Source organism: Rhinoraja longicauda, chromosome 11 (genome assembly GCF_053455715.1).
Source record: "Rhinoraja longicauda isolate Sanriku21f chromosome 11, sRhiLon1.1, whole genome shotgun sequence".
Classification (NCBI taxonomy): Eukaryota; Metazoa; Chordata; class Chondrichthyes; order Rajiformes; family Arhynchobatidae; genus Rhinoraja; species Rhinoraja longicauda.
This window is the reverse complement of record NC_135963.1, coordinates 41,664,996-41,682,566: the sequence shown is the minus strand read 5'-3', so window position 1 is coordinate 41,682,566 and position 17,571 is coordinate 41,664,996. Positions and strand designations below refer to the sequence as shown.

General features: G+C 44.0%; 1 protein-coding gene across 3 annotated transcripts in view; it reads left to right on the top strand.

Annotated features, from left to right (window-relative positions):
* Positions 1 to 17,571, top strand: part of rabgap1l (RAB GTPase activating protein 1-like) — a 252,872-nt gene that overhangs the window by 164,089 nt on the left and 71,212 nt on the right. For all 3 annotated transcript variants that reach the window (XM_078407465.1, XM_078407464.1, XM_078407466.1), the window contains exon 18: positions 14,088 to 14,129. In XM_078407465.1, the coding sequence (XP_078263591.1) occupies positions 14,088 to 14,129 (42 nt within the window). The remainder of the gene's footprint in view (positions 1 to 14,087; positions 14,130 to 17,571) is intronic.

Below are 17,571 nucleotides of genomic sequence, written 5' to 3'. Positions count from 1 at the left end.
CAGAACTAATGAAGTTCTTTACATTTGTGGCCTCTGTTTCAATGTAGGAAACAACAGCCAGCTGTCAGCTTGCACACAGTAAGCTCTTGTGAGTTTGTGATTCTGACTAGATCACCTGCCTAGTGAGAATGACCAGCTTCATGATATTATAGTGAATATATAAATATTAGCCGGAACACCCGGGATAGTCCCAGTGTGTCCCTTCACACTGGGATAGTCCCAGTGTGTCCACTGCCGTGGATTTATTTTTGTGTCCAGCTGAGAGAGGTTACAGATGCTGGAGTTAGCACATTCCTCTAGAGACTACACCTCTGACAGTGCAGCATTCCCTCAATGCTACACTGAGATATCAGTTGTGATCTTTGTGCTTATTTCTGAAATGGGGCAAACGCTCACAAACATTCGACTCTGAGGCAAGAATTCAATCAACGACATTGATTGTAGCCAAGATTTCACCTAAATTTTAACACTACCACTCACGCAGAAGTGTGTGGCATGGTGGCACAGTGGTAGAGTTGCTGCCTTACAGCGCCAGCGACCCAGGTTCGATCCTGACAACATGTGATGTCTGTATGGAGTTTGTACGTTCTCCCTGTAACCACATGGGTTTTCCCCGGGTGTTCCGGTATCATTCCACATTCCAAAAATGTACAGGTTTGTAGGATAATTGGCTTTGGTAAAAATGGTAAATTGTCCCTGGTGGGTAGGATAGTGTTAGTGTGCGGGGATCGCTGATCGTTGCAGATTCGGTGAGGTGAGGGGGCCTGTTTCCCTGGTCTATCTCTGAACTGAACTAAAAGTAATACAAATGCTGGAAATCGGAATTAAAAATTGAGAATGCTGGGAATGCTCAGCAGGTCGGGCAGCGTTTGTGGTGATGAGAACTGAGTCGATAACTATCAGAGATTGAAGATGTGCAGCAATTTCTGTTTTTATAATTATCTGTACATTGCATTTTTAACATTTTTACAAAAGCAGTATTTTGAAAGGCAACCATTCTTGGGAAAAGGGAGAACTCAGCTGTGTCACATAGAAACATAGAAAATAGGTGCAGAAGTAGGCCATTCGGCCCTTCGAGCCTGCACCGCCATTCAATATGATCATGGCTGATCATCCAACTCAGTATCCCGTACCTGCCTTCTCTCCATACCCCCTGATCCCTTTAGCCACAAGGGCCACATCTAACTCCCTCTCAAATATAGCCAATGAACTGGCCTCAACTACCTTCTGTGGCAGAGAATTCCACAGATTCACCACTCTCTGTGTGAAAAAAAACTTTCTCATCTCGGTCCTAAAAGACTTCCCCCTTATCCTTAAACTGTGAGCCCCTTGTTCTGGACTTCCCCAACATCGGGAACAATCTTCCTGCATCTAGCCTGTCCAACCCCTTAAGAATTTTGTAAGTTTCTAGTGCTGGCTCCATCCACTCCAAAATATTCAGATGGTACAAATCTCTGAGGACAGTTCATTGCCCCCACCATCCCATACGCTCACACATAAACACATGTGCACATGTACATACACACTCACACATACACACGCACACGTTCCCACGTGCTCACACTCTCACTCACATGACCTACCCCTTAATTGTCATTTTCAAAGTTCTGCATCACATTTTCAAAACTCTGCATCAATCCCACTTTATCTTGTGGTTGAAGAATGGAATTAATTATTTCACACAAAAAACAGTACTTAAAAATATCCCCAAAAGAAAATAAAACAATATTTTGTACTGTTCTCACCTTAAACCCAGTCTCTGAATTTAAGTGCATCAGGTCGTGTGTCACCTGGTAGTTTTGTAACAGTGCCCTCTAGTGATCTTTACAGGAATTATAAAGCAAGTACTCGGCAATGAAAGTAGATGGGCTTGTCTTAGTTAATCAGTATTACCATTGCCATCTCTGGTGGTCTGTTTTTGCTGAATCATGAAATGTTCATAACGAGCCTTCATAACGAGAGGATTTCAGTATAGGAATAAAGAGGTTCTTCTGCAGTTCTATAGGGCCCTGGTAAGACCACATCTGGAGCATTGTGTACAGTTTTGGTCTCCTAATTTGAGGAAGGACATCCTTGTAATTGAGGCAGAGCAGCGTAGATTCACGAGATTGATCCCTGGGATGGCGGGACTGTCATATGAGGAAAGATTGAAAAGACTAGGCTTGTATTCACTGGAGTTTAGAAGGATGAGAGGGAATCTTATAGAAACATATAAAATTATAAAAGGACTGGACAAGCTAGATGCAGGAAAAATGTTTCCAATGTTGGGCGAGTCCAGAACCAGGGGCCATAGTCTTAGAATAAAGGGGAGGCCATTTAAAACTGAGGTGAGAAGGAACCTTTTCACCCAGAGAGTTGTGAATTTGTGGAATTCTCTGCCACAGAGGGCAGTGGAGGCCAAATCACTGGATGGATTTAAGAGAGAATTAGATAGAGCTCTAGGGGCTAGTGCAATCAAGGGATATGGGGAGAACGCAGCCACAGGTTATTGATTGTGGACGATCAGCCATGATCACAATGAATGGCGGTGCTGGCTCGAAGGGCCGAATGGCCTCCTCCTGCACCTATTTTCTGTTTCTATGTTCCCAACATTCAAGTTAGCTGCTTTTTTTCACAATATTGAATGGCTTTTTCTTGACTAGAACACAAAATAGGAGCTGGTCACTCAAACCTGCTCCACCATTCAACATTTACGGATGAACTGCCTCAGGCCTCATCTCCCCTATGGACGATCAAGGCTTCGACCATGAGCCTTGATTAAAGCCCTCAATCTCCCCAATCTTTCAAAAATGTAACTACCTCCTCTTAAAATATTTCCAGTAATTTTAGCCTTCATAACCCTGTGGGATAATGAATTCCAGAGATTTGCCATCCTCTATGTCACCTCTTCTGATGTACTCCCACTCGTGGAAACATTTCGATACCGACCCTGCTATGCCTACTCAGGACTTACATGCTTCAATAAGATTGCCTTATTCTTCTACACCAAATAATTCAGATCCAACGTTTATGCTGATTGTGAAAGGAAGACCCTCTCATGCCAAGAAGTTGCCCAGTGGATCTGCTTTGAACTCCTGTGCTAGTTTATCTTTTCTTAAGTCAGGAGACCAAAACAGTGCACAATACTCCCAAATGTGGCCTCACCATTACCCTGTATAAATGTTATAATTCTCTATTTCTAAATTCCAAATCCTTGCAAGAAATGATAATATGCCATTTGCTTTTCTAACTACTTGCTGCATCTGCCTACTATATTTCTGAGTTTCAAGCAAATGAACACCTAGATTCTTCTGTACTTCATTCATTTGCACAGTTGCTCCATTTAGATGATAACTTGCCTTTAGATTCCTTTTACCAAGGTACATGATCTCACATTTTCACACATTAAACTCCGTTTGGTCAAGTTTTCTTCCACTCATTCATCCTATCTATATTCTGTGCAGAGTCTAAATACCCCCAGCACAACCTGCCCTCCCTCTCTTTCTGTATCATCAGTAAATGTGATTATTTTTCACTCTTCCCCTTCCTCCAATCTGATCTAATACCGTCTTCATCCTTGTTAGAGGTTTTTGTGCAGATTTTCCTGTTGGGTCCTTGTGCCTTTAAGGGATATATTTTTGTTGTAAACTATATCTTAATTCTTTAACTGTTTGACCATTCTTGACCACTTTCATAGCTGTTACCCAAACTACCATTGTCAGTCATGCTTCATACTTACATAGATTGCTCCGTTTAGATTTAAACCAAATCACTTTAAATCTTAATATAAAATTCCAACATGTTATGATAATTCTTCTCTAAAGGTCCCTTGGTGAACCCGTCCTCAAAGCCCACTGCTAGATCTAAAATGGACTGTTTCCTGTTTAATAACTCAACATACTGATCTTGAAAACTATCTTGTATTTACTCTTCCCTTCCTATCGTTAGTTCTCTGTGTAAGCACATACTCTTATTGTATTACCAAATGGGTGCTCTGACTAGAAATGACAACAGATTCTTGTGGAAAGTATAGGAATGTCATGCCAATTAATGGTGAGAGATGTGAATGAAGCCAAGTGTCACATCTCCATCAACAACATGCCAACTTCTGTGTGTAATTGCGCATTAGTTCACGTGGGTGGCATGATTTCACACCAAGCACCACGAGCCTTGCTGTGAAATTGCAGAAGATTTAGGGATTTTCTTGTGTAATGTCTACAGTATAAAAGCTTCCAGGCACGTTTAATCATGCACAAACTTTAAGCACATCCTTTCTTAACCTTAAACATCATCTTGCAAACTGATCTCAATAGCCAATTCAAGGTTAGCTGTAGGGAATGAGACATTGAAAGTCACTTCTTGTGGAATTTAAGTGCTAAGAATATGAAGAGGTAATCCAGTCTGCCTCATTTGTGAAAAGAAGACATGTAACCATATCTTAATAATTAAGGTCATGAAAGTAATATAGATCGGGGCCATTTGATCCATCCACCCTGACTGCCCTCGATATTCTTTTTTAGCTCTTTTCTGTTAGTATATCAGGAAGTCCATTTTGTGCTGTCAATTACTCCTCACCCTTGCAACAGGAATCGAGTTTTGAGAGACGTACAGGGGGAAGCCCAAGAAATATGAGGAGTTCGGCCTCAGGAAAACATTTATCATGATGAAAATGGACTTTTCCTTTATTGGCTTTACTGGGTCTCTTCCTTTTACGTATCTGGTATGAAGGGTTGAATATTTAGCTTGCTTCTTAACAATGGGTTGGACCAAGCAATAACTCATTTAATTGGATAAGTGGTGTAATTTGCCACGTAGGAGGTTCAGTTAGCTACTCTCTGAGTGGCTGCATTCCCCTCACTGGTGGCAGTGGGTGTATTGTATAACCAATACGGACATCGGTGAGACTGAAACAGCGTTCCTTCGACTGTGGCGACTCGATTTGCGTGGCAATTCAACTCCTCAGGAGGTAGTATTGGACCGAAGTTTGTTTTCATACAGTGGTGAAGGGAATACAATGAGTTTGATTCTTATAAGGGTTTGGTTCTAGCGATTCAGGAAAAACAAATTAATTACGTATTGAATTGGGAGGGACATAGCTGTGCAGGGCAGGGAAGATTTGTGATGGTTAATATTTCTGGTTATATGTATGATCCATCAGCTTTCCTTTGTGTAGAAGCAAGGAACTGCAGACGATGGTTTACAAAAAAAGAAACAAAGTGCTGGTGTAACTCAGCGGGTCACGCAGCATCTCTGGAGAACAGATAGATGACGTTTCGGGTCAGGACTCTCTGCTTTCTGACTCAGTCTAACTTCAGTCTGAAGAAGGGTGCCAACCCGAAACGTCACCTATCTATGTTCTCCAGAGATGCTGCCTGACCTGCTGGGTTACTCCAACACTGTGTCTTGTCATGTTTCCTCAGTGGGTCTTGGTGTTGGAAGTGTGTGCCACTGTATGTTTATACTGCTCAGGATCTCTTGGTTCAGAAAGCATCTTCACAGCTTGGCTGCCAGAGGATCTGGATCTGGAACATTAGATCAATTGAAGCAGTGTTGGAATACTTAGAGATCAGGAGGTGATTGTTGATTTGGATGGTGGAGGCAACCAGGTCTCGAATGATGGAATAGAAGGGGCTTGTCTAGCTGATGTGCAGTACTGAGGTAGCTAATCAATTATTTCAGGGTTGGCCTAAGCAATATTGTGACACTGTGAGTAGAGGAATGATAATGATGGGGGATATTTAATGTTGGGACAAGAATATTATCCTGTCATAAATGCCTGACAATGGGTTACGATGGTTGAGTATGGATGCTGGACTGAATGAAACTAAATTAAACTAATGAAACTAAACGAAATTTTCCAGGTGGAAACTAAATCTTGAACATGGACAGTATTCTTTGCAGTCGTTACCTATTCCTTTTGCAACAGCGGAACATTTCTGCAGTGAAAAGCAGTGCAGCCAAAAGATACAGTTGTCATTGAAGCTAATGGCATGGATCAAAGTGGTGGAACTTGTATGGAGAAAGCTAGGCACCAGGTTTTGTCATAATCTCAAAATAGCTGCAAGCATTAATAGAGACCAGCTGAACAAAAGAAGAATAGGCAGGAATGTTGCAGGGCTGGGTATGGGAGGAGACATTTACGTGGAGGCAATGCAGCCAGTGAGACAAGGGAAGGGTTGTCTGCAGAGATAGCATCTGTCTGGAATGAAGATAATCCCTTGTTTGTAGAGTCGAGCTTCACAGAGAAAGTTTGCCCCCTCTTTGGGGGAAATCCTCATGATCACGCAACTGGACCATCCTATCCACAACTAGAGAGCAGTCCTGAGCTACTATCTATCTCACTGGAGACCCCCAGACTATCTTTAATCGGACTTTACTGGACTTTATCTTGCACTAAACGTTATTCCCTTTATCACGTATCTGTACACTGTGGACGGCTCGATTGGAATCATGTATTGTCTTTCCACTGACTGGTTAGCACGCAACAAAAGCTTTTCACTGTACCTCAGTACGTATGACACTAACCTAAACTTAAACTTCATGAACAAGTTGAATAGTGTGGGAAATACATATAATGCTGTTCAGGGAAATGGGAAGTCAATGATCTAATGGTAGTTTCAGAAGAATACAGAGATTAAAACTAAGGTGAAGTAAGAGAACCATATGATTTATCAAGTATGACACAGTGCTGGAGTAATTCAGCGGGTCAGGCAGCATCTCTGGAGAACATGGACAGGTGACGTTTCAGTTCAGGACCCTTCTTTAGTCCTGACCCAAAAAGTCACCTATCCATGTTCTCCAGAGATGCTGCCTGACCTGCTGAGTTACTCCCGCACTTTGTGGATTTTTTTGTAAACCAGCAACCACAGTTCCTTATTTCCACATTTAATAAAGTTCAATAACAAAGCTACTGAAAACTATGAGGTTTAAATGATGCATGTACGGAGGAGGTAGAACAGAGAAAAGAAAAAATGCTGGCAGGGTGTATAAAGGGAAACTTCTACCAACATTTAATTCCAAATCTGAGGTCAGTGTCTCCTAAAGACACGAAAGTGGAGAGAAAGCCAAGCTTTCCAAGAAACTTTTGAGGAGAGACCTAAGAAAGCTGTTCACAGTTGAGGGAATTTTGATTGAACAAGAAAAGAAAAACTGCTTCTTCTGTGAAACTCTTCGATAACCAGAGATCACAGATTTAAAGCAATGAGCAAACGAAGTAGAGGCAATGTGAAACGAGCTGCCAGAGGAAGCTGTCGAGACAGGTACAATGGCAACGTCTCAAAGACATGGATAGAAAAGGTTTAGAATGATATGGGGCAAACACAAGCAAATAGGACAAATTTTAGTTGTAAAATCTAGTTGGCATTGACAAATTGGGCTGAAGGACTTGTTTCCATGCTGAATAACTCTGACAAGGGGTGAAAATGAGATTTCATCGTAGGGATTATATAAGAAAATAACTGCAGATCCTGGTACAAATCGAAGGTATTTATTCACAAAATGTTGGAGTAACTCAGCAGGTCAGGCAGCATCTCAGAAGAGAAGGAATGGGCGACGTTTCGGGTCGAGACCCTTCTTCAGTCTGAAGAAGGGTCTCGACCCGAAACGTCGCCCATTCCTTCTCTCCCGAGATGCTCCCTGACCTGCTGAGTTACTCCAGCATTTTGTGAATAAATTTCATCGTAGGGATAGTCTTTAAGATATGGAATGCACATGATGAATGGGTGGTGGTGACGGATTCCACTGGAACTTCAAGAAGTGAATCGGACATGTACTTGAAGAGCAGTAGTTTACAAGATTGTGTGTGCTGGCACATGGACTGAATGGTCTCCTGTGCTGATGGGGGCAGAGACTGTTGCATCTTTTAACAGAAACATTGGTATGTATGTGATGTTGAGGGAGTGTACAGAGCTAGGGGTGAGGGCAGTTGGATTAATTTAGGTTTTTCTGTCAGCTGGTGCAGGGACAGGCAGGGACCTGCATCTCAATAGATCTAATGTACCTTTAAATTGAACCCCTGTTACCTCATAATTCAGTAACAATTTACAATTGGGTTTCCCATTTCTTGTGGGTTTCAAAGATTGCTTCTCAGTAAGCAGTTTATGGATCGTGAAGCTCTGTTCTTTCCTTGTTGTGTAATCTTTAACCCATCAGACGGTGTTGCTCTTTAAGTTGCGTATCTCCCTGGATTTTCAATAGCTGGAGGCTATTTGCACTGCACAGTCAGATCAACTTTCTTCCTTCTTGTTCAGCATTCCATTGATACTTGGGATCAACGCTTTGCGCTCAAACATTTTCAGCTCCTCCTCCCTTTGATCTTCATTCCTTCTCGATTTCCTTGTTCAGTATAAGTCACATCGTTCTTTCCAGTCTGAGGAAGGGTCCTGACCTGAAAAGTCAGCTGTCTCATTTCCCTCCAGAGATGTTGCCTGACCTGTGGAGTTCCTCTAGAACTTTGTTTTTTGCACAGGTTCCTTGTTCTCCTTGAAATACTTCAACTGTCGGGATGAAATTTGATCTCCCTGTCCAAGTCACGTATGGTGCAGGTCCATCTCAGGCTCTTGAGCCTCTCCTGATGTTACACTCTTCCAGTTTGTGTAGTCCAAGCCATTCAAGTCTATAGGATGCAGTGATGGTCCTGACACCAAGTCCCCGAGGGTTTCCATTTGGTTATCTCTCTCTCTAGAGTTGGAGCTTACGTACTGCGTGCAAGGATACAGGATGAGCCCAAACATGGGACTGCAGCCAATAATTGTCTCAACTGAAGGGGTGTGATGGAGGCCTGTGGATGCATCATCACACATCAGCAGACGATGGGGCTGTGGAACTGTACTTTAATGAAGGGAAAGTTAGGTCCGTGGAACAGAATCATGGTGTCATTCAGCATTCAAAGGAGAGGAAGCAAGTCAGGAAGCATCTGTGGAAGAGGAAACATAGTCTTGCATTTGGGCACAGACCCTTCCCATCCTGACACACTGGAATGTTACACCCACTGTCCTTGTCTTTTTATATGTGGAAGATGGCATCAAACAATGTTATTTTTTTTTACAGGAGGTTTGCCCAATCTCATGAAGTTGTGTTAGCAATCCAGCATTACTAATATGACTGTATTGTGGCGTACGAGTCATGAATTCAGTGGCATGCTTCTCTAATTGAACAGCTCCTTGGCTCCCTCTACTTGTGCTCTCAAAGAGAGCAACTTTGAGTGACGAGGTGGCTGGTGGCTGAATATTCTTATTGTTTAGTTACTTTCTGCAGACAGGCAGGATGTGATTGTTCAATGATTTGTGAGGCTGCATGTATCTTTTTTTACATCGATAAATTCCTGGTGGCCGTATTCTCTAGGCATTCACTGGGGAATACCTGTGGGAGATCGACAGTGGCACAGTCCTGCATGATCGCCAATGAACGAGCCAGGCATTTGGCACACACCGTTCACAATCTCCCAACATCACACAGCACCTTGCAGGAATGGAATACAATAAAATGTGTGTGAAAGTAAGAAACGCAGCAGCCAATATGTTGACAGCAACCTTCACCAAACTACACTGAGATAATGATCAGGTGTGTCCTCTTTTAATTGAGTAAAACACAAAGTGCAAGAGGAACTCAGCGAGTCAGGCAGCATCAGTGGAGGGAATACATAGCAACATTTTGAGTCAGGACCATTTAGACCAGTGGTGTCCAAACCTTTTTCAAAGAGGGCCAGATTTGATAATGTGAAAATACCCGAGGGCCAATGGCCCCCCACCCCCCGAACCTTTAACTAATGCGCTCCCCCCCCCCCCCCCCCCGGACCTTGCGTCTGACAATCCGCAGATCGGGCAGCGCTGACCGCCGGGAGGTATAGTCGCCGTCGCCTCTCCCGCTCGGGGGGGGGGGGGTGCGGTACCCGCCCGACTGACGGGAACGCCTGCCAATGAGTGTGCGGGGTGAGGAGAGCTCAGCTGCTGCTCTCCCGCCCGTCCCCGTCCCCCGCACGCCCTGAACCCCGCCACCAGGAAGTGTAGTCGCCCTCGCCTCTCCCGCTCGGGGCGGGGGGGGGGAGGTCGGGTAGCGCTGACCGCCGGGAGGTGTAGTCGCCCTCTCCCCTCCCCCTCCCCCTACCTTCATTCTGTTAGACTGTGCTGGCGGGCCATAAATAATCAATTTTAAGACGGAAGCTGCAGGCCGTATAAAATCTGACCTCGGGCCGCGACCTTTGGACATGTCTGATTTAGACTGATTATAGTCTGGGGGAAGAAAGCAGCAAAAGAGCTTGGCACGCGATAGGTGGATACAGACAAGGGGTTAGATTGGCAGATAGGTGGAGTAAGTGACAAAGACTAGAGACAGAAAGGAGACAAAAGGGTGTCAGGTGCACAGAGAGGAAAGGTTAAGAGGGATATGGGTCAAACCTGGCCAAATGAGACTTGCTTAGATAAGGCATTTTAGCCGGCATGGGCGAATTGGGTTGAAGGGTGTGTTTCTGTGCTGTATGACTCTGACTCTGCCCCCTGACTTCACCTCTGGCTTTCTACCCTTCCATGTCAAGACGAAGCATTTTCCTTTTGCAGTGCACACCTATCAGTATTCTATTGTTGTTTTATAATGCCACAAAAACAACAATGAACTCACAGCCACTTTAGATCACAGAAAAAGTCACAATTTATATAAAAATTACCTAACAGCAAAAATTTTAATTTTAGGATATCACATTATGTTGCAAGGTGATAAAGAAGTCAGCCACTGAGAAAACCTAGTTCTTTGGTATCACAAAATGCTGGAGTAACTCAGCGGGTCAGGTAGCATCTCGTTTCGTGTCGAGACCCTTCTTCAGACTGATGTCAGGGGGGGCGGGACAAAGAAAGGATATAGATGGGGACAGGAAGATAGTGGGAGAACTGGGAAGGGGAAGAGAGGGACAGATGAGCTATCTAAAGTTAGAGAAGTCAATGTTCATACCGCTGGGCTGTAAGCTGCCCAAGCGAAATATGAGGTGCTGTTCCTCCAATTTGCAGTGGGCCTCACTACCTTCGATTTATACCAGCATCTGCAGTTATTTTCCTACAAAACCTAGTTCTTTAATAAGTATCTAACGGGTGGCCTACAAACCCGTCTGGCCCTCGTGCGGTAAGAGACCAAGATCCCACTTCTGACACCATGTAATAAAGTGCTTAAGTCCACGCTAAGATACAACGCATCATTTTATTGAAGCACTTACATCATAGGACCTGCAGTACATTACAGCTCCGAGCTGCTACATCTACTGCCTGACATAGGCGAGTTCTTAATATTATAAAGCACATATTAGGCGGGACTACTACTAACAAGCACTACGATTGGCTAGCATGCAATAGCCCATCTACAATTATTAAACCGGTTGAGGTACAATGAATTTGCATTATTATCTTGAAATTTGTTGATCATTGTCAGGTTTCGTAACAGTTGCAAGCGTTTCTTAAAAGTTTGATACTTTTTGTATGCAAATTAGACACACAAAGATTGACTAACAATGATAATTTGGCCATTGTTGCAGATCATTACTGCATTCTCCAACAGCACTCTCTGGCACTGAATAACAACCAGCTTTAATTCCCACAACTAACTTCCTATATATTAAAATTAATTGCAAAACTCATCTTTTGTGGTTATGATGCGAGTAGATTTGCTCTAATTCACTTTAGTGTTCTGCTAACATTGCAACCTTTTTAAAATAAATAAAGTTACTGCCTGCTCAGCACGAAAGCTTGAAAGCACACACCACCAGATTCAGGAATAGCTTCTTCCCCGTTGTTATCAGACTCTTGAACTGACCTCTCAAAGACATACAGGTTTGTAAGTTACTTGGCTTCTGTAGATTTTTAAATGTCCCTAGTGTGAACGATAGTGCTAGTGTATGTGGGTGATCGCTGGTCGGCGTGGACTCGATGTGCCGAAAGGCCTGTTTCCATGCTGTGTCTCTAAAGTCCACAGTAAAGTTAACAATACAGCCTGTGTACAGAGTGACTGCAGTGTTAGTGTCTACGAAATGCATTGCACTTATTTGCCCAGATACTCCCGAAACCACCTCCCAAATTTTCAGCCTTGACCCCTAAGGAGAAGAAGAGCAGCAGACACATGGAAACATCAGCACGTACAGGTTCCCCTGACTTGAAAATATATCACTGGTCCTTCATCGTAGCTAGATCTAAATCCCGGAACTCTCCTCCCCAATAGAATAGTCGTGCAGCAGTAGAGTTGCTGCCTTATAGCATCAGAGACCAGAGTTCAATCCTGACTGTGGGTGCTGTCAGTACGGAGTTTGTACGTTCTCCCCATGACCTGCGTGGGTTTTCACCCATACTCCAAAGACGTACAGGTTTGTAGGTTAATTAGCTTTGGTAAAATTGTAAATTGTCCCTAGTGTTTGTGTGCGGGGTTTGCTGGTCAGTGTGGACACAGTGGGCCAAAGGGCCAATTTCAGCACTGTATCTCTAAACTGAACTAATAGCAATGTGCGAGCGAATTCTCCAGAAAGATTTCAGGGGCTTTCTACTAATATCTGATGGGCAATAATTGCTGGCCGAGGCAGCAATTTCGAGATCCTGAAATGTTTCAAAAAAGGTGAATGGGTGTTGTTAATATGGGCAAAGCAGAACCAAAAGCAGATTTCGTAGGCATGTTGCAACCAAACTCTGACAGATACTGAGTCAATAGACCAGAGACAATCGACAATAGGTGCAGGAGTAGGCCATTCGGCCCTTCGAGCCAGCACCGCCATTCAATATGATCATGGCTGATCATTCTCAATCAGTACCCCGTTCCTGCCTTCTCCCCATACCCCCTGACTCCGCTATCCTTAAGAGCTCTATCTAGCTCTCTCTTGAATGCATTCAGAGAATTGGCCTCCACTGCCTTCTGAGGCAGAGAATTCCACAGATTCACAACTCTCTGACTGAAAAAGTTTTTCCTCATCTCAGTTCTAAGTGGCCAACCTATTATTCTTAAACTGTGGCCCCTTGTTCTGGACTCCCCAACATTGGGAACATGTTTCCTACCTCTGACGTGTCCAACTCCTTAATAATCTTATACGTTTCGATAAGATCCCCTCTCATCCTTCTAAATTCCAGTGTATACAAGCCTAGTCGCTCCAGTCTTTAAACATATGACAGTCCTGCCATTCCGTGAATTAACCTAGTAAACCTACGCTGCATGCCCTCAGTCACTCAGTCATTAAACTGAAACGCATAGAAACCGGCTCTTTGGCCCAACTCATCTGTATTGATAAAGTTGCCTAATTGAGGTAGTCCCACTTGCCTGTGTCTGGCCCATATCCCTCCAAACCTTTCCCATGCATGTTCCTGTACAAGTGTCTATTAAATGTGGTAATCATACCTGTGTCTTTCATTTCCTCTGCTAGCTCATTCCACATGCTCACCACCCTTTGTGTGCTTTTTTACGTCTTTCCCATCTCACAAACCCTCGAGTCTTTGACTCCCCTACCATGGGGAAAAGAGTCTGGCTAATCACCCTATCTGTACTCCTCAAGATTTTATTGACCTCTGTTAAGTCAGTCAACCTCTACATGTCAAAGTGGAAGCTGAAGAGTGTGAAGTGCAGTCAGTCCAAAGGGCCAGGGACACTAAGAGAGCCACTTTCAGAGAGCGACTGGGACTATTGCCAGCCCTGGCAAAATGTTTACGTTGCTCCTATATACTGTACGTTTGCTGTTGTGAAACCTTCTGTGGTGCTGCACCAAGGTGCCGATTACCAAACATGGACAATGTGCCAAAGGGCGATGATCAGTCAGATTTTGAGGAAAATCTTAACAGGTAGAGAGAAAGGCAGGAGGGAAATTTCAGGTATAGGTCTAAGGTGCCTAAAATGAAGAGGTGAAGTGTCAGAAGTTCAGTCAGCCAGAATTGGAGGAATAGAGGAACTGAGATGTGGAAAGACAAGGCCACAAAGAGATGACTGTCGGAGGTGGGGAACTGGGAAACTGAAGGACAACATTGGTGTGAAAGCAGGGGGCTTTTGATCGGGCGAGGCATTGTCCTAAACTCTCTCCACTGTGGTGTGGTGTGTGTTAGTTAAAGCAACCAAGGTTATGTTTGAGTTCTAACATGGCTTCCCTTTTCTGTTTTTTTCAGGGACTGAGCGTCATTTTCAATGTGGCCCTGGCTCTACTAAAGGTAAGATGGGAACATAGAAACAAATACTGACTACTCTTTCAAGATTTGTTTCCTTGTCTATTCCAACAGCTTTCATCCACTAAACTGGAACAGACATTTCCAGAGGTGGAATCAGATTGATCTGTTTAAATCAACATTTGAAAGCCTTTGTACCACATAAGATCACTCCATGCAGGGCACTGCCATTTACTGCTTATGTCCTGGTTTAACTCACTAAAATGCAACACTTCACACTTGTCCAAGTTAAACTCCATTTGCCATTCCATGGCCCACTTTCCCAGTCGATTATATCCTGTTGTAATATTAGATACCCAGAATTGTTTTATTACTCTCTGAGGTGGTGCATCTAATAAATCTTGTAGATCAATTGGACACTTTATCACACACATGTAATGAATTGAACTCATCCTGCTATTGCCTCTCTTTGATTAACTGTACTCAACCCGCGACTGAGCAATCGCCTCTTTGATAAGAACTTTTCTGGGATGAGTGGCTGGATCAGTTTGTTCCTGGCCATTCCTAAATAACCTTGTAAGTGCTCTGTTTACACCATGTGGTATGACAATAGACAATAGACAATAGGCAATAGGTGCAGGAGTAGGCCATTCAGCCCTTCGAGCCAGCACCGCCATTTAATGCGATCATGGCTGATCACTCTCAATCAGTACCCCGTTCCTGCCTTCTCCCCATACCCCCTCACTCCGCTATCCTTAAGAGCTCTATCCAGCTCTCTCTTGAAAGCATCCAACGAACTGGCCTCCACTGCCTTCTGAGGCAGAAAATTCCACACCTTCACCACTCTCTGACTGAAAAAGTTCTTCCTCATCTCCGTTCTAAATGGCCTACCCCTTATTCTTAAACTGTGGCCCCTTGTTCTGGACTCCCCCAACATTGGGAACATGTTTCCTGCCTCTAATGTGTCCAATCCCCTAATTATCTTATACATTTCAATAAGATCCCCCCTCATCCTTCTAAATTCCAGTGTATACAAGCCCAATCGCTCCAGCCTTTCAACATACGACAGTCCTGCCATTCCGGGAATTAACCTAGTGAACCTACGCTGCACGCCCTCCATAGCAATAATATCCTTCCTCAAATTTGGAGACCAAAACTGCACACAGTACTCCAGGTGCGGTCTCACCAGGGCCCGGTACAACTGTAAAAGGACTTCTTTGCTCCTATACTCAACTCCTCTTGTTACGAAGGCCAACATTCCATTGGCTTTCTTCACTGCCTGCTGTACCTGCATGCTTCCTTTCATTGACTGATGCACTAGGACACCCAGATCTCGTTGAACTCCCCCTCCTCCTAACTTGATACCATTCAGATAATAATCTGCCTTTCTATTCTTACTTCCAAAGTGAATAACCTCACACTTATCTACATTAAACTGCATCTGCCATGTATCCGCCCACTCACACAACCTGTCCAAGTCACCCTGCAGCCTTATTGCACCTTCCTCACAATTCACACTACCCCCCAGCTTAGTATCATCTGCAAAAGTATGGTTTCTTTGGAAATCTGTTCATGTCATTCAATCAGACTTGCTCTGCAGCCCTCTATGTACACAATCTTCTACCCCTGTTCCTGTACATATGATGCTTAAAGGCATTCATTCAGACTTGGTGGCACATATTTCCAAAGCTGTAACACAGTAACCTGGAAGAAGAACCATTGGCATAAATCAGCGAATGCAGCGCCGGAGACTCAGGTTTGATCCTGACTACGGGCGCCGTCTGTACGGAGTTTGTATGTTCTCGCCGTGACCTGCGCGGGTTTTCTCCGAGATCTTCGATTTCCTCCCACACTCCAAAGACGTACAGGTATGTAGGTTAATTGGCTGGGCAAATGTAAAAATTGTCCCTAGTGGGTGTAGGATAGTGTTAGTGTGCGGGGGTCGCTGGGCGGCGCGGACCCGGTGGGCCGAAGGCCCTGTTTCTGCGCTGTATCTCTAAATCTAAAAATCGAAATCATTGCTTGCATGGACTTTGTGATTTGCTGTAGTGCTTCCTGTTGATAATAGACATCGCTGCCACAATGCACTGCTGGTTGACATGAAAGGCTGCTTACGCTCTGTCACAGATAGGGTCGAACTGTTGCAGTTGTGTTCGTTCGGGCAAATGTTGAGTTATTCATTCTACACTGAATTGTGTTCAATGGAATTGACAAATAAGAAATATTTTGCCGCAGAATATCTATTGGTTGCTGCAATATTTCAGAATTCATATGATATTGAAAGAGATCATTCATCCCTTTGTGTTTCGCTAACTTTTGTGACATTTCCATCAATCCCATCCCCCTGCTTCATTCCCAGCAACCTGTTCTCTATCGGATGCCCATTAACTCATGATATCTCCCACCACCCAGCTACCTTTGAAGCAATTTATAGCAGCCAACTGTCCTATTAATGAGTGCATATTTTTAAATGAAAAAAAACTGCAAATCTGAAATAATAACGAAAAATACTGCTGGAAACACTTAGCCAGTCAGGCAGCATATGTGAAGGGTGAAATAAAGTTAACATCACGTGTCAAACACCTTTCGCCAGAAGTGGTAGAGAGAAAACAAGTTGGTTTGTAGTTGCAGAGATGGATGGGAAGGGATAGGTAAGATAGAGAGAATATCTCCGATAGGTTGACCGGAGACCTCTGAGAATGTTGTTAATGGGGCACCAGGAGACACGAACGGGATACCGACGACTGTAGCCGGATTGAATGGTACCAGAACAACAACCTTGCTCTCAACGTCGGTAAGACCAAGGAACTTATTGATGACTTTAGAAGAGGGAGGCCAAGGATCCACAAACCTGTCTTCAGTGATGGACGGTGTCACCAACTTCAAGTTCTTGGGCGTGCATTTCTCTGAAGATCTGTCCTGGGACAACACATCGATGGAATCGATGGGCGGCATGGTGGCGCAGCGGTAGAGTTGCTGCCTTACAGCGAATGCAGCGCCGGAGACTCAGGTTCGATCCTGACTACGGGCGCCGTCTGTACGGAGTTTGTACGTTCTCCCCGTGACCTGCGTGGGTTTTCTCCGAGATCTTCGGTTTCCTCCCACACTCCAAAGACGTACAGGTATGTAGGTTAATTGGCTGAGCAAATGTAAAAAATTGTCCTTAGTGGGTGTAGGATAGTGTTAGTGTGTGCGGGGATCGCTGGGCAGCGCGGACCCGGTGGGCCGAAGGGCCTTTTTCTGTGCTGTATCTCTAAATCTAAATCTAAAAAAATCATAAAGAAAGCCCATCAATGCCTCTACTTTCCTAAAAGATTAAGGAGATTTGGTATTTCGATGAATACCCTCTTTTTCCAGATGGGACCCTTCTTCATACTGATTGCAGTGTGGGGTGGGTGAGAGAAAACCAGAAGAAAGGAGGGGCAGGACTAAGCCTGGCATGCAATAAATGTCGGCCTTGTCAGCAACACGCACATTTCATAATTGA